General features: G+C 43.7%; 2 protein-coding genes across 5 annotated transcripts in view; one reads left to right on the top strand and one right to left on the bottom strand.

The window, feature by feature from the left end:
• APBB1IP (amyloid beta precursor protein binding family B member 1 interacting protein) overlaps window positions 1-25,994 on the bottom strand; it is a 131,584-nt gene that overhangs the window by 12,172 nt on the left and 93,418 nt on the right. For both annotated transcript variants that reach the window (XM_056519347.1, XM_056519348.1), the window contains 3 exons: window positions 23,430-23,504; window positions 15,589-15,732; window positions 3,900-4,010 (listed from right to left, as the gene is read on the bottom strand). In XM_056519347.1, the coding sequence (XP_056375322.1) occupies window positions 3,900-4,010; window positions 15,589-15,732; window positions 23,430-23,504 (330 nt within the window). The remainder of the gene's footprint in view (window positions 1-3,899; window positions 4,011-15,588; window positions 15,733-23,429; window positions 23,505-25,994) is intronic.
• Window positions 2,091-25,994, top strand: part of LOC130273096 (uncharacterized) — a 219,481-nt gene continuing 195,577 nt past the window's right edge. The window contains exons 1-2 of one of the 3 annotated variants that reach the window (XM_056519343.1): window positions 2,091-2,230; window positions 17,580-17,695. The gene's annotated coding sequence lies outside the window, so the exon portion shown is untranslated. Of the gene's footprint in view, window positions 2,231-4,765; window positions 4,792-17,579; window positions 17,696-21,728; window positions 21,942-25,994 lie in introns of those variants that run through there. The other 2 variants (XM_056519344.1, XM_056519342.1) reach the window with 2 other exon arrangements.

Below are 25,994 nucleotides of genomic sequence, written 5' to 3'. Positions count from 1 at the left end.
AACTTATCCCCTATCCTTAGGATAGGGGATAAGTTGCTCACCACTGAGTCACCACTGGACTACTCCTTTAATATAAGTCATTTACAAATCTGTTTAACTTTCTGGAGCCAGTTGTTATATATAAAAAAGTTTTTTCCTGGAATACCCCTTTAAGTGGCCACACCATTGCAGCTCCTACAGGTATCGTCACCTTACTTTTCTAGACTAATAGGCAAGTACGTAATACATTCCTTGCACTCATATTGATACACTACAGCAGATCAGCCTTTCAGGTCCCAAAGAAAGAAAGGTGAGACGTTGTATCAAAGCTGTGATGGTGGCCATATTATCAACCCGTGTACATAAAACTAAGATATGGTAAATATAATTTCGATTTTTGAAGTCTTATATAGACGTCTTTCCTTAAATATTCTCTGCTGATGTCAGTGTTACCTAACCAGGGGGGCTCCAGCTGTTGCAAAACTACAACTCCCAGCATGCCCGGACAGCCTTTGGCTGTCCGGGCATGCTGGGAGTTGTAGTTTTGCAACAACTGGAGGCACCCTGGTTGGGAAACTCTAAAAAAGTATGTGTATCATACTGTGTATAATCTTTCCTCTGTATACTAATGAATCTGTATGTGATGTAAAATCAATAATAAAATTATTATTATTATCAATAATAATAATAATAATATATTTATTATTGTTATTATTATTTTATTATTACTATTAATAATAACAACAACAGTAATAACAACAATAATAATAATAATAAAAAAATAAGTAAAATAATAATAATAATAATAATAAAATATAAATAAAATTATAATTATTACAATAATAATAACATATAATTAAAATGATAATAATAATAATAATAATAATAATAATAAAATAAAACTAAAATAATAATAAAATAAAATATAAATAAAATTATAATAATAATAATTATAACAACAATAATAATAACATATAATTAAAATAATAATATTATTACAACATTAATAATCAAAAGAACTATATAAATAATTAAATTAAAGGGGTATTCCAGGCAAAAACTTTTATTTTATATATCAACTGGCTCCGGAAAGTTAAACAGATTTGTTATTTACTTCTATTAAAAAATCTTAATCCTTCCAATAGTTATTAGCTTCTGAAGTTGAGTTGCTGTTTTCTGTCTAACTGCTTTCTGATGACTCACGTCCCGGGAGCTGTCCAGCTCCTATGGGGATATTCTCCCATCATGCACAGCTCCCGGGACGTGACATCATCATTGAGCAGTTAGACAGAAAACTTCAGAAGCTAATAACTATTGGAAGGATTAAGTTTTTTTAATAGAAGTAATTTACAAATCTGTTTAACTTTCAGGAGCCAGTTGATATATAAAAAAAAGTTTTTGCCTGGAATACCCCTTTAATAATATAAATAATAAACCAGCTGTATTTTCCCCACTTTCACCAGCAGATGGCAGACTATCCTCTGGAATATTTCTGCCTAATTTGACTCCTACTTATAAACTTTGCAGATAAAAGGATCGGATTATAGCGAATGATGCTTGAACTCGAAGCTAAATTAGAAATATGACAAACATGTGTCAGGAAGTACCAAAAGGAATTATGGTAATCTGTTTTGTGTAACACTCAGCAGACGTAAATCAAGGTCAGATAGATTTGTCGCTAAGCGCAGCCCCCTCTGCGGTTATGTGGGGTCCAGTGCATATGATTTATTAGAAGTGAGAGACAAGTAATGTCAGATGTAATAAACCCGGACGAACTTAATGTGAACAAGGTCAGCAGAATGTATTGACTGCCATCACTGCTAAAACTGACCTGATCTGCCAACAGTGTAATGTGTATAGGACGACTCGGCTTCCCCCAGGCATCGAGGGGTGAACCATCTGGACTTTTACCGCGCCAATCCTTCGTTTCTCATGGAGATCATTGCTGTCAGAAATATCAGGTAGCTGCTTATCTCAGCCAATTGGTATTTTTATGGGGTCATAGGTGAAAGTAGTTGTTGAATTATTATCTGACTGGCAGCTATGTGCACATCATCAGTTTTATGAGTTATAACTACAATAAATATTACTACTATTATATATTGCACTGACTAAAGTGTATTTTTGTTTTTGTTTTACTGTTACATGAACATTGGGTTGGCGTTTATGTCTACTGAATGGAGAGAGAAGAGGCAAGCCGCTGCCAGACTCCTCAAATGGTTACTTAACTCTTCGAGAACAATAGGGTCGGGTAGGTAAAATACAACGTGCTGGATCCTTCTTTCTACCGACATCATCTGTTTGGGGGGGGGGGGAGTTTTAAGAAACATCATACACTTAAAGGGGTACACTGGAAAACAAATGTTTTCAAATCAGCTGGTTCCAGAAAGTTAAACACATTTGTAAACTATATAGTATGTGTAGCTCACCTAGGATATAGGATAAGTACTTGAGGTTAGCGGTGTTACCTTCACCCAAAAAGGCCTATAGCTAAAAAAAAGTATTGTGATATAAATATAGTATTTATATGGACCAGTCCTCTAAAGTACGAAAGATCTATAGATAAAGAATAGATAGAAAGTGGTATGGATGACTGTATATAGACAATTTATTAATTATAAGTAATATATGTCGTCACCTTTAGCAGGGCCCTTGCGTGGGGTGAACGGCAATGCAAGTTAATAACAATGGAATAAAATAAAAGGTAGCAATAAAATAATATAATAATATTATAATATTAATATATCAATAAAAATGTCAGTTTGCTTATTGCACTTAGTCCTTTAGTATTGTAGTTCATAAGATCCGTAGGTGATATAGTTCATATGTTTGTATACTTTTTGTACTTAGTTCATTGGTGGTACAGTTCTTAAAATACAGTTCGTTGGTGATGTAGTGCCAATAGTAGTGGTAGTGGATAAATGAATGGATGGATAAGTAAGCTGGGATGCCTGAAGAGCGTTGTGTTAATATATCGCTTATTGATATGTTAATATTATTATATTATTTTATTGCTACCTTTTATTTTATTCCATTGTTATTAACTTGCATTGCCGTTTACCCCACGCAAGGGCCCTGCTAAAGGTGACGACATATATTACTTATAATTAATAAATTGTCTATATACAGTCATCCATACTACCTTCCATCTATTCTTTATCTATAGATCTTTAGTACTTTAGAGGACTGGTCCATATAAATACTATATTTATATCACAACACATTTGTAAACTAGTTCTATTAAATAATCTTAATCCTTCTAGTACTTATCAGCTGCTGTAAATTCATGAGGAAGGTGAATTTGAATTGTTCTTTTCTGTCTGACCACAGTGCTCTCTGCTGCCGCCCCTGTCCGTGTCGGGAACTGTCCAGAGTAGGAACAAATCCCCATAGCAATCCTCTCCTGCTCTGGACAGTTCCTGAGAGTGGTCAGACTGAAAAGAACAACTCAACTTCCTCTAGAGCATACAGCAGCTGATAAGTACTGTAAGGGTTCCGATTTTGAAATAGAAGAAATGTACAATTCTGTTTAACTTTCTGGTACCAGTTTATTTGAATTTTTTTTATTTTTTTTTCATTGTTTTCCACCGGAGTACCCCTTTAAGTTAGCCACACATGTTAAGCCACCATCGTCTTCACCATCCTTGATCCAGCCCTGCATGTAAGTGTCGCACAGTGTTTTTTTTCTACCATAAGACTCCATTGTCCCCCATGACCCCACTTATAATTTTAGGGTCTAAACTATCCCTCCTCTGCTGTAATTATTCACGGTAAAGGAACAGCTGAGGAGTAGATGTGAAAACTAAAACTGAGCCCCATGTGGAATTAAAAAAAACATCCATTGGCGGGGCCAATAACCTAAGACGCTATAAGAGCTGGATACGTTGATCTTGATCCCTTAGTTTACGCCGGTGACATACCTTCAGGACGAAGCAGTGATCGGTGGGGGCTTTGTACTTCGCCTTGTACTGCATGCCATAATAAACGTTGACATTATCGAACTGGATAAAACAAGCCAAATCGCGGGACGTCTGCAAAACAAACAGGTGGTTGTCATTGAGGAAATAGCGGGAATTATTATACGTGCGCCAGCTCTAAGTATGAAAATAAACGGATTTATTAAACTCCGGTGCTCTATCATGTCCTATTATAGGGTTGGCTGTGATCCAATCATCAATTTGCAATGGTTCTCCTCTATTTATAAAAGTGTTTCCCAACCAGGGTGCCTCCAGCTGTTGCAAAACTGCAACTCCCAGCATGCCCGGACAGCCTTCGGCTGTCCGGGCATGCTAGGAGTTGTAGTTTTGCAACAGCTGGGGGCACCCCAGTTGGGAAACATGCATTTATAAAGACATCAGATCCTTGTATTTTTGTTACATTTTGTTATGTTGTGGCTAAAATAATAAAAATGATAAATAAAATGTATTCAGTGATCAGCTTAGATGCGGACTGTCGGTGGAAGCCATTTTCAGGTCTCTCCAGAGATGTTCTATTGGGTTCAAGTCAGGGCTCTGTCTGGGCCACTCAAGGACATTCACAGAGTTGTCCCTAAGCTTCCCCTGTGTTGTCTTAGCTATGTTATTAGGGTTACTGGGGGAGATTTATCAAAACCTGGGTAGAGGAAGAGTTATGCAGTTGCCCATAGTGACCAATCAGATCGCTTCTTTCATTTAAAAAAAAAAAGGCCTGTGAAAAATGAAAGAAGTGATCTGATTGGTTGCCATGGGAAACTGCACCGTTCTTCCTCTACACAGGTTTTGCTAAATCTCCCCCATGGTCTTGTTGGAAGGAGAATCTTCACCCCAGTCTGAGGTCCACAGCGCCCTGTATCAGGTTTTTATTAAGAATATATCTGAATTTGCTCCATTCAGCTTTTCCTCAACCCAGACCAGTGTTCCTGTCCCCACCTCTAAAAAACAAAAACAAAAAAAATACAGTATGATGCTGCTCTCACCATACTTCCCTGTAGGGATGGTATTAGGCAGGTGATGGGCAGTGCCTGGTTTCCTCCAGACATGATGCTGCCCCCACCATGATCACTGTAGAGATGGTATTGGGCAGGTGATGGGCAGTGCCTGGTTTCCTCCAGACATGATGCTGCCCCACCATGATCACTGTAGGGATGGTATTGGGCAGGTGATGGGCAGTGCCTGGTTTCCCCCAGACATGATGCCGCCCCCACCATGATCACTGTAGGGATGGTATTGGGCAGATGATGGGCAGTGCCTGGTTTCCTCCAGACATGATGCTGCCCCCACCATGATCACTGCAGGGATGGTATTGGGCAGGTGGTGGGCAGTGCCTGGTTTCCTCCAGATATGATGCTGCCCCCACCATGATCACTGTAGAGATGGTATTGGGCAGGTGATGGGCAGTGCTGCCCCCACCATACTTCCCTGTAGGGATGGTATTAGGCAGGTGATGGGCAGTGCCTGGTTTCCTCCAGACATGATGCTGCCCCCACCATGATCACTGTAGAGATGGTATTGGGCAGGTGATGGGCAGTGCCTGGTTTCCTCCAGACATGATGCTGCCCCACCATGATCACTGTAGGGATGGTATTGGGCAGGTGATGGGCAGTGCCTGGTTTCCCCCAGACATGATGCCGCCCCCACCATGATCACTGTAGGGATGGTATTGGGCAGATGATGGGCAGTGCCTGGTTTCCTCCAGACATGATGCTGCCCCCACCATGATCACTGTAGGGATGGTATTGGGCAGGTGATGGGCAGTACCTTGTTTCCTCCAGACATGATGCTGCCCCCACCATGATCACTGTAGAGATGGTATTGGGCAGGTGATGGGCAGTGCCTGGTTTCCTCCAGACATGATACTGCCCCACCATGATCACTGTAGGGATGGTATTGGGCAGGTGATGGGCAGTGCCTGGTTTCCTCCAGACATGATGCTGCCCCCACCATGATCACTGTAGAGATGGTATTGGGCAGGTGATGGGCAGTACCTGGTTTCCTCCAGACAAGATGCTGCCCCCACCATGATCACTGTAGGGATGGTATTGGGCAGGTGATGGGGAGTGCATGGTTTCCCCCAGACATGATGCTGCCCCCACCATGATCACTGTAGGTATGGTATTGGGCAGGTGATGGGCAGTGCATGGTTTTCTCCAGACATGATGCTGCCCCCACCATGATAACTGTAGGGATGGTATTGGGCAGGTGATGGGCAGTACCTTGTTTCCTCCAGACATGATGCTGCCCCCACCATGATCACTGTAGGGATGGTATTGGGCAGGTGATGGGCAGTGCCTGGTTTCCTCCAGACATGATTCTGCCCCCACCATGTTCACTGTAGGGATGGTATTGGGCAGGTGATGGGCAGTGCCTGGTTTCCTCCAGACATGATGCGGCCCCCACCATTATCACTGTAGGGATGGTATTGGGCAGGTGATGGGCAGTGCTTGGTTTCCTCCAGACATGATGCTGCCCCCACCATGCTTCACTGTAGGGATGGTATTGGGCAGGTGATGGGCAGTGCTTGGTTTCCTCCAGACATGATGCTGCCCCACCATGATCACTGTAGGGATGGTATTGGGCAGGTGATGGGCAGTGCCTGGTTTCCTCCAGACATGATGCTGCCCCCACCATGATCACTGTAGGGATGGTATTGGGCAGGTGTTGGGCAGTGCCTGGTTTCCTCCAGACATGATGCTGCCCCCACCATGATCACTGTAGAGATGGTTTTGGGCAGGTGATGGGCAGTGCCTGGTTTCCCCCAGACATGATGCTGCCCCCACCATGATCACTGTAGGGATGGTATTGGGCAGGCGATGGGCAGTGCCTGGTTTCCTCCAGACATGATACTGCCCCACCATGATCACTGTAGGGATGGTATTGGGCAGGTGATGGGCAGTGCTGCCCCCACCATACTTCACTGTAGAGATGGTATTGGGCAGGTGATGGGCAGTGCCTGGTTTCCTCCAGACATGATGCTGCCCTCACCATGAGCACTGTAGGGATGGTATTGGGCAGGTGATGGGCAGTGCCTGGTTTCCCCCGGACATGATGCTGCCCCCACCATGATCACTGTAGGGATGGTATTGGGCAGGTGATGGGCAGTGCCTGGTTTCCTCCAGACATGATGCTGCCCCCACCATGATCACTGTAGGGATGGTATTGGGCAGGTGATGGGCAGTGCCTGGTTTCCTCCAGACATGATTCTGCCCCGACCATGTTCACTGTAGGGATGGTATTGGGCAGGTGATGGGCAGTGCCTGGTTTCCTCCAGACATGATGCGGCCCCCACCATTATCACTGTAGGGATGGTATTGGGCAGGTGATGGGCAGTGCTGCCCCCACCATACTTCACTGTAGAGATGGTATTGGGCAGGTGATGGGCAGTGCCTGGTTTCCTCCAGACATGATGCTGCCCTCACCATGATCACTGTAGGGATGGTATTGGGCAGGTGATGGGCAGTGCCTGGTTTCCCCCGGACATGATGCTGCCCCCACCATGATCACTGTAGGGATGGTATTGGGCAGGTGATGGGCAGTGCCTGGTTTCCTCCAGACATGATGCTGCCCCCACCATGATCACTGTAGGGATGGTATTGGGCAGGTGATGGGCAGTGCCTGGTTTCCTCCAGACATGATTCTGCCCCGACCATGTTCACTGTAGGGATGGTATTGGGCAGGTGATGGGCAGTGCCTGGTTTCCCCCAGACATGATGCGGCCCCCACCATTATCACTGTAGGGATGGTATTGGGCAGGTGATGGGCAGTGCTTGGTTTCCTCCAGACATGATGCTGCCCCCACCATGCTTCACTGTAGGGATGGTATTGGGCAGGTGATGGGCAGTGCTTGGTTTCCTCCAGACATGATGATGCCCCCACCATGATCACTGTAGGGATGGTATTGGGCAGGTGATGGGCAGTGCCTGGTTTCCTCCAGACATGATGCTGCCCCCACCATGATCACTGTAGGGATGGTTTTGGGCAGGTGATGGGTAGTGCCTGGTTTCCTCCAGACATGATGCTGCCCCCACCATGATCACTGTAGGGATGGTTTTGGGCAGGTGATGGGCAGTGCCTGGTTTCCCCCAGACATGATGCTGCCCCCACCATGATCACTGTAGGGATGGTATTGGGCAGGCGATGGGCAGTGCCTGGTTTCCTCCAGACATGATACTGCCCCACCATGATCACTGTAGGGATGGTATTGGGCAGGTGATGGGCAGTGCTGCCCCCACCATACTTCACTGTAGAGATGGTATTGGGCAGGTGATGGGCAGTGCCTGGTTTCCTCCAGACATGATGCTGCCCTCACCATGATCACTGTAGGGATGGTATTGGGCAGGTGATGGGCAGTGCCTGGTTTCCCCCGGACATGATGCTGCCCCCACCATGATCACTGTAGGGATGGTATTGGGCAGGTGATGGGCAGTGCCTGGTGTCCCCCAGATATGATGCTTAGAATTGAGGCAAAAAGTTCAGTCTTGGTTACATCAGACCAAGGAATCTAGTTTCACGCAGTCTGTGAGACCTTTAGATGTTTTTTTTTTTTGTAAACTCCAGGTGGCCTTCATGTGTCTCTTACTGCGGAGAGGCTTCTTTCTGGCCACTCTGCCATAAAGCCCAGATTGGTCCTGTGGTCACCATTTGGTGCAGCTCTTATTGTGTCCTGTGTTATTATTGAGTTAAAGTATTAATGTACTGACATTATGCAGTAAGCTCCTATCCTCTCCCTGGCGGTGGCTGCAGGCAGAATTTTATCATTTAATACTATGTCTATTTGAAGTAATGTACTGAAGTGTGGTGTTAAAGTCATACATCAGAGTCAATGTTACATGTCAAAGTCAAGAGTCATGTTCTTAATGTAAAAGATCAGGGGTCAGAGATCAGAGGTCAGAGTCACATGTCAGCCTTAGGGGGTCATAGTCAAGTATCAAAGTCAGATATCAGAGTCACATGTCAACCTCAGGGCTCAGAGTCAAGTATCAAAGTCAGAATTCACAATCAGGTGTCAGTATCAGGGGCATCGTCAGGTATCAGAGTCACAAATCAAGTCACCTATCAATGTCTGACTCGTGTCAAAGTTACATGACAGTGATGAGAGTTTAGTAGTAGGAGTTTAGAGGCACATGTCAGCTTAAAGAGTACCTGTCATCAACAAAAACTTTTAATATGTTGTTCATAATCATTGATGAAGAGATATTGTAATATATCTTCATTAACCAATATTCATATTTATACCAGTTTTTTCATTTTATACTTTTGGCCACTAGGGGTCTCTCTTCTATGCCTGGTCTGCAGGCAGCTTCCTATGCTTTACATAGTAATTGTACAGCTTTTAGGACTAATGCTGAAAGGGCTCTGGTCCTTCCACCGGAAGTTCTGTACTCTCAGCTCAGGACTCGCTCCCAGCCTGTGAGCTACAAGCCTGCACATGCCTCTCATATAACAGCCAATCACCTCCCCCTCCCCCTGCTCTGTGTTCTCCCTGCCCCTCACCACACGTTATCTTATACATTGTATTATCTCACTGCGCTCCCTGCTCAGTGCCCCCCCCCCTGACATTCATCTTAATTACTGCCTCTGTAATTGCTCCCACCACCCCTGGTTCTCAGCAGTGACTTTTTAGTGCAGAGAGACACAGGAGAGAAAGAGAGATAGAGGCTGCCGTCCCTCCCCTGTACTTAGTCTGTATGCACACTGCAGAGCAGTGTTTCCCAACCAGGATGCCTCCAGCTGTTGCAAAACTACAACTCCCAGAATGCCCGGACAGCTGTTGGCTGTCTGGGCATGCTGGGAGTTGTAGTTTTGCAACAGCTGGAGGTACCCTGGTTGGGAAACACTGCTGCAGAGGGAGAGCAGCATACAGGAAGACTGGCAGAAGCAGAGTCCCGGCCAGGCTTCATGTGACATCATGCCTGCCGGGACCCGCCTCCTTCCACCCCTCCTGAGCTAATGAGTGCTCCTGAGCTAATGAAGAGGGATAAAAAAAAGGTATTTCCACAGCGTTTTAAACCTCAAAAAACACAGGGATAGGCATAGTTAGAGTAAGGGACAGACGGGGAGGGGGATCAGGGAAAGTTTAGATGATGACAGGTACTCTTTAAGGTTTTAAAGTGGAGTATAAAATTCTGGTGTCAGAGTCACATATCAGCTTCAGGGGTTAGAATCAAGTATCCAAGTCAGATGTCAGAGTCACATGTCAGATTTAAGGGTCTGAGTCAAGTATTAAAATCAGGTATTAAAGTCAGAATTTAGTGTCAAGTGTCAGAATCAAGGGAAGTGTCATATCAGAGTCACGAATCAAGTCGCATGTCAGGTCAGAGTCAATGTCATGTCAGGTCAGAGTCACATGTTAGCTTCAGGGGTTAGAGTCAGAGATCAGGGGTCAGAGTCACATGTCAGCCTCAGGGGTCATAGTCAAGTATCAAAGTCAGATATCAGAGTCACATCTCAACCTCAGGGGTCAGAGTCAAGTATCAAAGTCAGAATTCACAGTCAGGTGTCAGTATCAGGGGCAAGGTATTGGGGTCAGGAATCAAGTCACATTACAATGTCATGTCAGGGTCACATGTTAGCTTTAGGGGTCAGAGTCAAGTATAAAAGCCAAATACGGGTATCAGTGTCAGGTGTCATGTGTCAGAGTTACATATGAGCTTCAGAGGTCAGAATCATGTATCAAAGTAAAGTATCAGGGGTCAAAGTAACATATCAGTTTTAGCGGTCAGAGTCAAGTATCAATGACAGGTAGAGTCAGAATTCAGGGTAAGGGGTCAGTATCAGGTAACAAAGTGACAAATCAAGTCACATATCAGTGTCAATGTGTCAAAGTTACATGTTAGAAGTCAGAGTTAGGTGTAAGAGGCACATGTCAGCTTCAGGCATCCAAGTGAAGTATAAATGTGTCAGAGTGGGGTATTAGTGTTAGGTGTCAGAGGCACATGTCAGCTTCAGGGGTCAGAGTCAAGTATCAAAATCAGGTCAGAGTCAGCTGACACTCGCATGTAAGAGCCAAGCATTATAATCAGGTGCCAGGTATCAGAGTCAGGTAAAGTCAAAATAAAGTATCAAAGTCATGGGACAGAGTTGGGACTCAGAGTCCGAGGTCAGAATCAGAGCTCAGGGTCAAGTGTCAGCAAGATGGGTCAGGGTGAGTAATTTGTCACAATATTACATTAATATGATGTCTGACTCTGACATCTAACTCCTAATATGAACACTGCAGTAGTAAAGCTGCATTATTTTCCCCCGAAAGCAGTGTTTTCCATACAGTGTGCCTCCAGCTGTTGCAAAACTACAACTCCCAGCATGCCCGGACAGCCAACGGCTGTCCGGGCATGCTGGGAGTTGTAGTTTTGCAACAGCTGGATCCACACTGTTTGGAAAACACTGGGCTATAGTGAAGTATAAAAGAGTTGAAAACTGGCTATAACGCTGTTCATAACAAATCACAGTCACATGACACGGTTCAATTTTGATTCTCAATGGCTTTCATGCTGAATCACATTCTATGACATTTTATAATATATATATTTTTTTTATTTAAGGAAAAACCATTTTTTTTACACTTTTTATTTTATTTTTTTATTTTTTACATTTTAAAATCAATGTTCCCTCCGGAGGGAAATCGAATGCATTTTGCTTTTCTCTATATAGAAGCCTCCGTCACCCGCAATGTGGTTACTTACCTCAGGAATATACAAAATAATTACAACGAATCTGGCTGAAAGCGGCAAGCGCTTCCATTGTGTCTATACAATTCATTTTTATTGTGTATTATCTGGGACTCCAGGAGGGATCAATCAATAGGATAATACATATATATATTGATTTAGCTTCGGCGATGCGTTCTTCATCTACGTTAGTGACGCAGAGTAAGGTTTAGGTGCCATCCGTCTCATAGGAACAGGAGAATAACCGATATGTTACGACTCGCTGAATAAAAAGACCATACAATAAATGGCCACTTTAGTAAGGACACCCCTCTAGTAGTGCGCTGGGCCTCCTTTGGCCTTCAAAACCACAGCAATTCATCATGGTGATGAAGTTGTTCTGCAGGAATATTGGTCCATGCCGGTTGCTTCTGGAGGGTTGCCGCACATTGAGAACGGGGCAGTGGCTGTGATGAGGACGGGAGAACGGGGCAGCGGAGCGCTGCTCCAGGTATCGGATTTGGTATCGGGGACATTAAACAAGTCCCCGATACCATGCAAATCCCTGGTATCGGTATTGGGACATTCATAATACTAACAAATGAATGCAAACTGATGGAAAAGGATGCCATTAAAGGGGTAGTCCGCGCCCCTAGACATCTTATCCCCTATACAAAGGATAGGGGATAAGATGTCAGATCGCCGGTGTCCCGCTGCTGGGGACCCCCGAGATCTCCGCTGCGGCACCCCTCTATCTTTACTGCACAGAGCACACTTGCTGTGTGCGTAATGACTGGCAATACAGGGGCCAGAGCATCGATACGGCTCCGCCCCCTCGTGACGTCACGGCCCACCCCCTTAATGCAAGTCTATGGGACGGGGCATGATGTAACAATGCTCTGGCCCCTGTATTACCAGTCATTACAAACAGAGCAAGTGTGCTCTGTGCAGTAATGATAGCGGGGTGCCGCAGCGGAGATCCCGGGGGTCCCCAGCAGCAGGACCCCGGCGATCTGACATCTTATCCCCTATCCTTTGTATAGGGGATAAGATGCTAGAGGCGGAGTACTCCTTTAAGTGGCATCCTGTTGCATCGGTTTTTAATCCGTTTATTTTCCTTTTTTTTTTTTTTTGGTCTGGCTACTTCCTGGCTCCACCCACCTCTTCTGAGCATGCTCAGACGTAATAACGAATAAAAAACGGATTGAAAAAACGAGTGCAAACGGAGACATTAAAGGCCGTTTTCAATCCATTACCCATAGACTTCAATGTTAAATTTATAATATCCGTTTCTATTCTGTTATTTTTAACGGGGAAAAAATACTGCATGCAATGTTTTTTTGCTGTCAAAAATAATGGATTAGGAACCAAACGGCTTGCAAAGTATTGTAAAAAAAATCCCATTGACATCAATGGGATACATTTACAGCCGTTTGAACATGTAAAAAAATGGATTTAATAACGGGCATGAGAATACGGGTACAGACGGTAATGTGAACGAGCCCTGACATGGTGCATTGTCCTGCAGGAAGTGTCTATCTGTCAAGGGATGTATAATAATAATTCTTTATTTATATAGCGCACACAGACTCCACACTTAATTTGGTCCCTGTTGCCATTAGGGCTCACAATCTAAAGTTACCTATCAGTACATTTTGGAGTGGGGAAGGAAACCCACACAAACACAGGGAGAACATACAAACTCTTTGAAGATGATGTCCTTGGTGGGGTTTGAACCCAGGCCCCCAGTGCTGCAAGGCAACAGTGCCACCATGCTGCAGTGTTTGTGATCCACAATCCTTATTAAAACTCTCAATTGTCCATCCACAGGTATCAGAGGGCCAAGAGTGTGCCAGTAGAACATTCCCTACACTAACATTCCCTACACATCAGGAAGGGTTGAGCGATTCCTGCTGCTTTTACCAAATTTTGACCAACCCCTCAGCATGGTGAAATCTGGATTCATCTGGCCGGTTGATGTTCATCCACTGCTCAGTAATCCATGTTTTGCACTTCTTTGCCCATTGGGGGTCTTGCCTTTCTGTATTCCTTAGACATCAATGGAACTTAAACCGGTAGTCTGCTGTTATTGCCCAACGGTGTTAAGCAACAATGATTTGTGCGTTCGGACACCATGATTACATAGTACGTTTGAAAAGAGACACGTCCATTGGGCTCAACCAAGGAGGTGAAGGGGAGGTGCAGTTTCTTGACTGTGCCTGTTCATCAGAATGATTCTTGACATCCTCCTTTGACACTGCATGGTTTATGTCCACAGCAGAGGCATATCTTTTAGTTTTTGGGCCCCAATGCAAAATCTGTATCAGTGCCCAATGTCAACCATGTGTCATTTATATCACTGGTGTCTTCTTATGGGGCAAAGGTGCCTTGGGGCCATTTCAGTCACAAGGCCCTGATGTGACTGCCACCTCTGCACCCCGTATAGTTACACCCCAGGTCCACAGGATCCCCTTTGTCTGGAATTATTTCCTCCATCACACTAATCTGGGTATATTTATTCTATACACAGTGCCACAGGAAAAGCCCATGGCTGGCATTAAAATCATGGCCCTGGCTAATCTAGCAATGATGACCAGGCCTTGTCTGTAGTCGCTCAAACCCCTCGATACCCACCTAATGTGGAAACTTCCTTACTGGATTTTATGCTGTGCTCTGGGTCATGGGTATCATTTCCATACAGGAAAGCTCTAATGGGGAAAGCCCTGGTGCCTCTAGACAAGTGGCCATTCAGTGTAGTTTGAGTATAACCCACATCAGTTATCTCACTGGAGCCAAAGATCTCTTGCTTGTTGCCCTGGATCCCTCGACACCATCTATTGAATCATCAACCTCCTTCTCTTCCACATGTCCCATTTATCTTTGGCGTTTTCTACATGTTGTAATATAAAGGCTTTTGCATTTTTTGTACGGAAAACAAAAGGATCAGACCCTAACATATCAGGAAGCTATAGCTGCAAACACTGAGCTGCTATGAGGCATGAAGACTACTGGGGACAACTCAGGTCATGCCCCATCGTGACATGACAGCCCCACCCCCTCAATGCAAGTCTATGGGAGGGGGCGTGACTGTCATGTCATGAGGGGGCGTGGTCGACCCCCGCAGCACAAAAACAGCGTTCGGGACATTTACTTTCGAATGCTGGCCAGTGAAGTACCCCTTTGAGGACCTTCCTAGGGACCTTTACCTAGAATCTTTACTATGGGTTACGGGACACTGATAGGTCTATTAAGGGAAAAGATACATATATAATATATAAATTAGTTGAGAAGCATCACAATATGACCATAACCTTCAATTTTAAGAGCTCTGGTGTAGGCAAGTCATTTTTGAACCTTTATATTATTGTAAGCACAATATTGGAACAATGGCGTGCAATCCACTAGAACGCTCCTCGTTTTGTCCGCTAGCAAGTCAGAAAACAAAATTTGTACAGTCTGTTAAATGTTGCATGAACAAAAACTCTTGCCAAGAATTAGAAAACTCTTGTATCCTACTAAATGTGAGTCAATATTTTCTTGTCTACAAAGAATGTGTTACCATATCAGCAACATCTCAAATGTCTTCTAAGACTATTTGCATTAACATTCTGCAATTTAACATATTTGGCCACCAAACAGTTGTTCTATTGATGAACGAAGCGGTGACTATAAGACTATAAGTCTACATTGAAGGCTCTCGAAAAAAAATTGTTGGCCCTCCAACGGGGAATAGACTTAATGTAGCCACATTTATCAGAAGAATGTCAAGGTCTCCATTTAAAGTGTTTTGGCTAAAATAAACCTAATACTCTTATGTCTGCAAATAGAACACACAGAAAACCAACAGAAGGCAAAATCTTAATATTTACACAAGTGGTGCAACTCTCGTGTGCACCAGACATGCCCAGAAGAAGCCGCCCTGGGAATTCTTTTCTTTCACCCTCGTGAATTCCTTTATTCCTGAGTAGTTTCCTCTTTTATATACTGACCTTCGTCTTTCCTTTAGGCACATAATAAATTCCAGAAGCCCGCAGGAGAAAATATCTTTTCTTCCAAGACTTTTTGCCATCTTCTTTTAAATAAAAAGCTCCTTCAAGATCCGGCACTACAACGGAGACTCCACAAAAGCTTTGCTGTAAGGGAAAGAAACAGGATGAGCCCGTAGAACTGAATTGTGAGCTGAACAAAAAAACTATAAAAAATAACTATGTACCACAGATTTATCCGAGACCTTGGTGGCACAATGTTTTAAATATGTTCTTTTTTTATTTAGAATTGCATTATATGTCTTGTAGGTACTTGGGTTTACATCTGAGCATGCGCAGAGGTTTCCTACGCTAGATAGATCTCTTCCTGGCATTTAAACGGGTACTTTGAACATTTTGTTACGAACGCTTGGAGCACTGCCACGCCCCTCGTGAGATCACGTCACGCCCCCTCAATGCAAGTCTATGGGAGGGGGCGTGGCGGCTCATCATGAGGGGCATGACAGTGACTTCACGGCCCCCACTGCCCACTCCAAGCATTCTAAACAAGTGTCGGGTACTGCACAGAGATTGCGGGGGTCCCAGAGACGGGGGTCCCAGCGATGGGACCCCCTGCGATCAGACATCTTATCCCCTATCCTTTGGATAGGGGATAAGAGGTCTAGGGACGAAGTACCCCTTTAACACAAGTGATCAATACATGGAAAACAATCTAGGCACTTGATGGATAATAATATTTAGCTGGGTATGGGGCAGGACCGGTCATCTAGAAAGTCACTTTTGACAATGGCTTTTTAGATGCATCAAACAAATACAGTGATCCCTCAACTTACAATGGCCTCAACATACAATAGTTTCAACATACAATGGTCTTTTCTGGACCATTGTAACTTGAAACCAGACTCAACATACAATGCTACGGACAGTCCAGATCTGCGAAACATGTCAATGGCTGGAAGAACTGGCCAATCAGCATTGGCATTTTACTGGTAAAACATCTGTATTACTAAAGCGTATGCACTGACTGGTGTCTGGTAGCGCCCCCTACAGTACAGGGAGGTATTACATTTTCTCTACTACTCTTTACCTGTGCCAGGGTTAGCTGCTCCTTTGGACACCTGGTGGGGGCGACTCCGTTTTACTTTTTTTATGACACTGTGTACTGTACAGGACCCTGAAGAAGCTCCTGTCCTCCACATAGACAGTGATTTACAGCTCCCAGCAGACCTTTCTTACTTTTATATGTAAGGACTTGCTTTGTCTGTATTATTTATCTACTTATTTTTCTTTAAACGGGTACTCCGGTGAAAAACTTTTTTTTTTTTTTTTTTTTTTATTATCAACTGGTGCCAGAAAGTTAAACAGATTTGTAAATTACTTCTATTAAAAAATCTTAATCCTTCCTGTACTTATTAGCTGCTGAATACTACAGCGGAAATTATTTTCTTTTTGAAATACAGAGCTCTCTGCTGACATCATGAGCACAGTGCTCTCTGCTGACATCTCTGCCCATTTTATGAACTGTCCAGAACAGCATATGTTTGCTATGGGGATTTCCTTTTACTCTGGACAGTTCATAAAATGGACAGAGATGTCAGCAGAGAGCACTGTGCTCATGATGTCAGCAGACAGCTCTGTGTTTCAAACGGAGTACCCCTTTAATCCTCATTTCCTATTTTTGGATGACATTTTGGGGCTTCAGAACCAATTACCAGGTTTCCATAGAGTTATGGTCTCAACATACAATGGTTTCAACATACAATGGTCATCCTGGAACCAATTAATATTGTAACTTGAAGGACCACTGTATTACAATGATACTAGGAGTGGCACCAGCAAAGGCTGGGTGCTATATGCACATGGACCAGAAGAACTTATCTGGGGTAATACATTATATAAACCTCTTTTATAATCTCTTTTATAACTCAGTTTGGTGATATAGTGTGGCCTTTTTGTGCATTTGTAATTTAGAGCCACCTCAACTATCATTGCAGGTAACAACAGAAGTACCGCAGGATGCAGGATGCTTTGTGAACTTTGTAAGAGGCATAAAAAACCATTCTATGTCATACACAGGGTTGGAGACCAAAAGAGCCCTCACTCAATACAAGTAAGCTGAAAAGAGATCTCAACCTGTATATCATGTTTTCATCATATCTCTTATGATTCCCATACACTTTAGATTAAAGTCGGCTGAACCTGCCACCATTACCAGATTCGGCCACTATCTAAGGTTTGTGGTGGCCTCCCAACTCTCCACCAACAGAAGATGTCAGAGGAGAGGGGGGTTGGGCGTGCTGCATTTTCGTCATCCAACCCTTTTGTTCTCGGATGGATGAGCCGGCACCATATACACATACATAAAATAAATAACAGGAAAACAAGGAAGGATGGATCCAGCTCAATGCAGGTAAAATCAATTTTAATCCATAGGACAAAGAAGGAACAAGTAACGCGTTTCAAGCACTATGCGCACTCTTAGTCATACAACTGACTAAAGTTGTATGACTAAGAGCGCGCATAGCACTTGAAACGCGTTACTTGTTCCTTCCTTGTCCTATGGATTAAAATTGATTTTACCTGCATTGAGCTGGATCCGTCCTTCCTTGTTTTCCTGTCATTGGCTGGTGCTGTCCAGCACCTGGATCCGTGCTCTGCTGTCCGAGGCGGGGTGGGCTGGTTTCACTTTGTTTGCTCTTCCATAAAATAAATAAACACATAAATGTTCAACTATCAAAACAATTATTTGTATGAGGAGGTCAGGAGAGATTACTGTTGGCCAAAAGGTATTAAAGGGGGTATTCCAGGGAAAAACTTTTTATTTTTTTTCCATATCAACTGGCTCCAGAAAGTTAAACAGATTTGTAAATTACTTCTATTAAAAAATCTTAATCCTTCCAATAATTATCAGCTGCTGAAGTTGAGTTGTTCTTTTCTCTCTGACAACAGTGCTTTCTGCTTGTCTTGGAAACTGCACTGAGTAGAAGAGGTTTGCAATGGGAATTTGCTTCTACTCTGGACAGTTCCCTAGACAGATGTCATCAAGGAGCACTTAGACAGAAAAGAACAACTCAACTTCAGCAGCTCATAGGTACTGAAAGGATTAAGATTTTTTTTTATAGAAGTAATTTACAAATCTGTTTAACTTTCTGGAGCCAGTGGATATATTAAAAAAAAGGTTTTTTTTTCCTGGATAACCCCTTTAATAGTGTATGACCACCTTTAGTTGTTCAAGAATGATCATGTGCTCCACAAGTTTGATGTTTTTTTTTTTTGGTACTCAGAGAGGTTTGTTAATATTTAAGAATATTCTTCAGTGTGCCTCCAGCTGTGGCAAAACAAACAAATCTTCCCTGGTTGGGAAACACTGGCCTAAGGAATCTGTTTGTATATAAGTAACCAGTCAGTTTTCCAAACAGTGTGCCTCCAGCTGTGGCAAAACAAACAAATCTTCCCTGGTTGGGAAACACTGGCCTAATGAATCTGGTTGTATATAAGTAACCAGTCAGTTTTCCAAACAGTGTGCCTCCAGCTGTGGCAAAACAAACAAATCTTCCCTGGTTGGGAAACACTGGCCTAAGGAACCTGGTTGTATATAAGTAACCAGTCAGTTTTCCAAACAGTGTGCCTCCAGCTGTGGCAAAACTACAACTCCCAGCATGTCCGGACAGCCTACGGCTGTCCGGACATGCTGGGAGTTGTAGTTTTGCAACAGCTAGAGGTTTTGCAACAGCTGGAGGCACCCTGGTTGGGAAACACTGGATTAAACATATGCTGGAGAGCAATTTCAGCTTCAGCCACCCTGCTATATGGGAAACAGAATCCTTAGAACAAGAACAGAGAAGATCAACAAATCTTCTCTGGTTGGGAAACACTGGCCTAAGGAATCTGGTTGTATATAAGTAACCAGTCAGTTTTCCAAACAGTGTGCCTCCAGCTGTGGCAAAACAAACAAATCTTCCCTGGTTGGGAAACACTGGCCTAAGGAATCTGGTTGTATATAAGTAACCAGTCAGTTTTCCAAACAGTGTGCCTCCAGCTGTGGCAAAACAAGCAAATCTTCCCTGATTGGGAAACACTGGCCTAAGGAATCTGGTTGTATATAAGTAACCAGTCAGTTTTCCAAACAGTGTGCCTCCAGCTGTGGCAAAACAAGCAAATCTTCCCTGGTTGGGAAACACTGGCCTAAGGAATCTGGTTGTATATAAGTAACCAGTCAGTTTTCCAAACAGTGTGCCTCCAGCTGTGGCAAAACAAACAAATCTTCCCTGGTTGGGAAACACTGGCCTAAGGAATCTGGTTGTATATAAGTAACCAGTCAGTTTTCCAAACAGTGTGCCTCCAGCTGTGGCAAAACAAGCAAATCTTCCCTGATTGGGAAACACTGGCCTAAGGAATCTGGTTGTATATAAGTAACCAGTCAGTTTTCCAAACAGTGTGCCTCCAGCTGTGGCAAAACAAGCAAATCTTCCCTGGTTGGGAAACACTGGCCTAAGGAATCTGGTTGTATATAAGTAACCAGTCAGTTTTCCAAACAGTGTGCCTCCAGCTGTGGCAAAACAAGCAAATCTTCCCTGATTGGGAAACACTGGCCTAAGGAATCTGGTTGTATATAAGTAACCAGTCAGTTTTCCAAACAGTGTGCCTCCAGCTGTGGCAAAACAAGCAAATCTTCCCTGGTTGGGAAACACTGGCCTAAGGAATCTGGTTGTATATAAGTAACCAGTCAGTTTTCCAAACAGTGTGCCTCCAGCTGTGGCAAAACAAACAAATCTTCCCTGGTTGGGAAACACTGGCCTAAGGAATCTGGTTGTATATAAGTAACCAGTCAGTTTTCCAAACAGTGTGCCTCCAGCTGTGGCAAAACAAGCAAATCTTCCCTGATTGGGAAACACTGGCCTAAGGAATCTGGTTGTATATAAGTAACCAGTCAGTTTTCCAAACAGTGTGCCTCCAGCTGTGGCAAAACAAGCAAATCTTCCCTGGTTGGGAAACACTGGCCTAAGGAACCTGGTTGTATATAAGTAACCAGTCAGTTTTCCAAACAGTGTGCCTCCAGCTGTGGCAAAACAAGCAAATCTTCCCTGGTTGGGAAACACTGGCCTAAGGAATCTGGTTGTATATAAGTAACCAGTCAGTTTTCCAAACAGTGTGCCTCCAGCTGTGGCAAAACAAGCAAATCTTCCCTGGTTGGGAAACACTGGCCTAAGGAATCTGGTTGTATATAAGTAACCAGTCAGTTTTCCAAACAGTGTGCCTCCAGCTGTGGCAAAACTACAACTCCCAGCATGTCCGGACAGCCTTCGGCTGTCCGGACATGCTGGGAGTTGTAGTTTTGCAACAGCTGGAGGTTTTGCAACAGCTGGAGGCACCCTGGTTGGGAAACACTGGATTAAACATATGCTGGATAGCAATTTCAGCTTCAGCCACCCTGCTATATGGGAAACAGAATCCTTAGAACAAGAACAGAGAAGATCAACAAATCTAATTTAGGAACCAAGACATATGTGGAAGCTTTCAAAGGGATGCATTATTGTCACAAAGGGGGCTGCAAGGAGGTCTCCAAATGTAAGCCTCAAATAAGAAGGGATTGTTTGGCTGCAGTCTAAACAGAGGGACCAAGTGGTATCATTTGCCTCAATTACTGGAATAAATAAGGAAAAGAAGGATTATCAAAGATACACTGTGTGGGAGATTTATCAAAACCTGTCCAGAGGAAGAATTGCTGAGTTGCCCATAGCAACCAATCAGATTTCTTCTTTCATTTTTGAAAAGGCCTGTGAAAAATGAAAGAAGCGATCTGATTGGTTGCTATGGGCAACTCAGCAACATTTCCTCTGGACAGGTTTTGATAAATCTCCCCCTACAGCGTGTAAAAATCATAGAGAATGTGCCCAAAAGGGTAAAAGTGAATTTTTAAAGCCTCAGGTTCATTCTTTTGATGGGATGGACGTCTTTACACAATTTTTGGTTAAGGATATAGGGGGAGATTTATCAAAACCTGTGCAGAGGAAAAGTTGCTGAGTTGCCCATAGCAACCAATCAGATCGCTTCTTTCATTTTAAACAAGGCCTTTGCAAAATGAAAGAAGCAATCTGATTGGTTGCTATGGGCAACTTTTCCTTTGCATTGGTTTTGATAAATCTCCCCCATAGTCAATATACAAGGCACGCCATGACGCTGCTATAGGGCCCTTTGGGAAGAGTTATCCCATCCCTTTTGCTATCGGGTGGCAAGAACCTGTGCAGGACCGTCCACTGCATGGGGACTGCATTATCAAGTTGGGGGGGTGGAGAACTGCCCCAAGGGTCATAAAAGGGTATGGAAGTGAAAAAAAACGATAGAAGGAAATCGAGGTAGGTAGTAATTCTAATGTAATCAACATGTTTTGGAATAATATATAAAACTAAAAAACTACAAGACTAAGTGCGCACCCATATGTGAGATGTTGAGAGATTACCAATTATTCAATGTATTGTCCAAAGGTGATTGGGAAGAATCACTGAGCAAACGACTCGAAGATTTAGTAAACTTACCTTATGGTTTTAACTAGAGATGAGCGAACTTACAGTAAATTCGATTCGTCACGAACTTCTCGGCTCGGCAGTTGCTGACTTTATCCTGCATGAATGAGTTCAGCTTTCAGGTGCTCTGGTGGACTGGAGGCTCTCTCCTAGGAATGTATCCACCTTTTCCAGCCCACGGGAGCACCTGAAAGCTGAACTAATTTATGTAGGCTAAGTCATCAACTGCTGAGTCGAGAAATTCGTGACGAATCGAATTTACTGTAAGTTCGCTCATCTCTAGTTTTAACAAACATCCTGCTTGTCATAGTGAATTTGGTGTAAGTGAGGGCACACAAGCAGGGACCCCACTGATTCCTAGAACACAGGGGCTATTTAAGCGGTAATCCGGGATAGAAAAATACATCCCCTATCCTGAGGATAAGGGTCAGATTGTATGGATCCGGCTGCTGGGACCCCCCTCCATCTCCTGCCCAGCGCCTACGGCATGAAGCTGTGGCATTTTTCTTTCCCAGAGTTCTCCTTAAAGGGGTATTCCAGGAAAAAACTTTTTTTTAATTTTTTTAGATCAACTGGCTCCAGAAAGTTAAACAGATTTGTAAATTACTTCTATTAAAAAATCTTAATCCTTCCAATAATTATCAGCTGCTGAAGTTGAGTTGTTCTTTTCTGTTTAAGTGCTCTCTGATGACACGTGTCTCAGGAGCTGTCCAGAGTAGAAGCAAATTCCCATAGCCCCTTTGAGATACCGTACCATATTTGGGACCCTTGTGAAATGGATCCTTATAACTGTTAGAAGAAGTCACTTTGTCGGCTGTTTTCTTGAGAGGGCCTCTGTCATATATTCTGTTCACGAGAAGAAAATGCATGACGGATACCAACAGGTTCTGAGAGACCCCACTGATCTTAAAGGTGTATTCTGCCCCTAGACATCTTATCCTCTATTGCTGGGGACCCCCGCAATCTCCCTGCTGCATCCGGTGTTCGTTATGAGCATCGAGTGCAGCGCCGGAGGCTCGTGACGTATCGACCACTCCATCGCTCCGTGCACCGGATGTCTGGGTTGCCGTAGCCAAGTTCGCAGAGGTCTCCAGCAGCGGGACCCCCCTGATCAGACATCTTATCCCCTATTCTTTGGATAGGGAATAGGATGTCTAGGGGCAGAGTATCCCTTTAAGGGTCTAGTGGGTTTCCGTTTGGTGCAGCATTTGTGTCCCATTATTGAAACATAATCTGCGATAAGGGCCGGACTTTGATGTGAAAGATGCCTGATGTATATATTTTCCATATCAATCATAAATTGTTTTATTTTTATATTACCTCTAGCAAAGCAACTTTATTTTTTTCAGTCATGTCCTTCACATCTGCACTTCCTTTCCTGGCCATGTAGAAATTCTGGAGTAAAAAAACAAAAAGAAAAAAAACTTGAGGGTCAAAATTACAGCATGTGGAAATAGTAAGGTATAGGTAGAATACAAAGCAAATCAAAGCGTATCCCCTCTTACTACCCTTCACTTCTTCTCATGTGACTGCAACCCAAGGGCCCCAAGGTAACTTACGCTGCTGATAGTGGGTCCATTAGAAGGGCCGGAGGTGTTCCCCACTGATATGGGCTACATAACCAACAAATGAGGAGTAACAAGTAACCATGGGGTCTAATAGCAAAATCTGAAATTATGCCTCACTCCACCATGGCCACCTTCTGAAGATGCTTATGATTATTATGGTCCCTATTCGTTGCCATGTGTCCTAATGCTCAGGGAATAGCATTAGGGAAAGTATTGAGGCATTACTGAGATAATGCCCATAGTAATGTCACAGCATATACATAATACACAAATAGCACATATAGAGTAATAATCCACTCAGCAAAGTAAAGGTGCCCATACACTTTAAAAAAAAGCTCTACATACCCACTGACTTCAGAGGGTTTGACCAACTGTTAAAGGGGTACTCCACCCCTAGACACCTTATCCCCTATCCAAAGGATAGGGGATAAGATGTCTGATCGCGGGGGTCCCTCTGCTGGGGACCCCCACGATCTCCCTACTGCACCCGGCACTCGTTTAGAGTGTCGGATGCAGCACTGGAGGCTAGTGATGTCACAGTCACGCCCCTCTCGTGACATCATGGCCACACCCCTCAATGCAAGTCTATGGGAGGGGGCATGACGGCCATCATGCCCTCTCCCCTAGACTTGCATTGAGGGGTCATGGTCATGACGCCACAAGCCTCTGCCCTGCATCGCCAGTCATCCGACACGGATCGAAGTTCGCTCCATGCACCGGATGTCTGGGGTGCCGCAGCCGAGATCGTGGGGGTCCCCAGCGGCGGGACCCCTGCGATTAGACATCTTTTAGGCGGTAAGATGTCTAGGGGTGGAGTACCCCTTTAAATGTATGATGCCTCCTGAAAATGATTTCCAAGGAGAAAACTGTAAGATTTTGCATATTTTAAACAAAATAAGATGTAGACAAACTGCACAAGAGGACAACTTTTATCTGCACGAGAGGACAACAGTTTATGAAGGAAGTCAAGGGAGGCAAAGAAGTTTTTTGCCCCTATGGCGCGGTCTACTGGGATGAACCAGCCGGAGCTCCATCATTCATACTCAGGGCAATGTACATCCATTATAACCATTGACAGTAAAACATGTTCTATGACTAAATAGAATAAGTGAATTCAACAGCTGGCGGCCACATTGTAGTTTGCACTGGGATAGATTAATTGGATTTTGCGCAATTTGTGTATATCCCAATATTTAATACCTGTGCCATTTTTCTAAATGATATCCGCACGGAGTGGCCGATTACCATTTCCTAACATGGTTCTGATCATTTGCAGCTGTAATGGTGTACAGTTACCTAATACCTCATAGAAAGGAGCAGTCGGTCTCCAGCAGTAAGGAATACAGCCTCACCAAAGCCCTGTCATGTGGGAATTAATAGGTTTTCTGCAACTCCAGTGGACGCGGCAGCAATGGGAAATTTTAAAATTCCACACATCACATTTTGCCATCATCCATCTTCATTATGTGGGAAATAAAAGCTGCTTTATAACGTGAAAGCAAACAAAGACATTCAAGTACATTACGCTTTTATGGCAACACTATTATAGCATTTACGAAGCTCTAACTTGCTAACTCTGAAAGACGACTTTCAACACATTTTTTTGCTTTATGCTTAGCCAATTAATCTAAGACATGCCCCAAACCTAAAACATTTAGATCATATATAGTGCACATGACCCCTGAAGTAATACAGATCCACTAATTCAGTGGTCTCCAAACTGTGGCCCTCCAGATGGCTGACCCCCTACACAATATAGACACTAGACTCCCTAAAGTAATACAGACCCCAGACAAGACCCCATAAAAAATTCAGACCCTGACACTCTAAAGAAGACTACAGACCAGACCCCATAAACACCAGACTATCTAAACAAATATATTCACCAGATCCCCCTAAACACATACAGATCCTGGCTGACTCCCTACAGAATATAGACCCTAGACTCCCTAAAGTAATACAGACTTCCCCTAAACAAATTCAGACCCTGACAGACTCACTAAAAAAGACTCCAGACAAAAACCCCTAAACAGATACAGAATAGACACTAAACTACAGACCCCAGACAAGACACACCTAAACAAATACAGAACTTCGAACCTAGTCTCTAAACAAATAAACACCTTAACCCCTTAACAAATACAGACCCTCACAAGAATACTGCAGACCAGAGTCCTAGACAAATACAGAACTTGACTAGACATATGAAAGAAAACAGACTCTCGACCCTCTTAAATTATACAGACTCCAGACCCAATCCTCTAATCCAATGCAGACTCTGACCAGATACTTTAAAGAATATAAACAGCAGACATCC

The sequence above is a fragment of the Hyla sarda genome, chromosome 5, assembly GCF_029499605.1.
Source record: "Hyla sarda isolate aHylSar1 chromosome 5, aHylSar1.hap1, whole genome shotgun sequence".
Taxonomy (NCBI): Eukaryota; Metazoa; Chordata; class Amphibia; order Anura; family Hylidae; genus Hyla; species Hyla sarda.
This window is presented reverse-complemented; position numbering and strand designations above follow the sequence as displayed.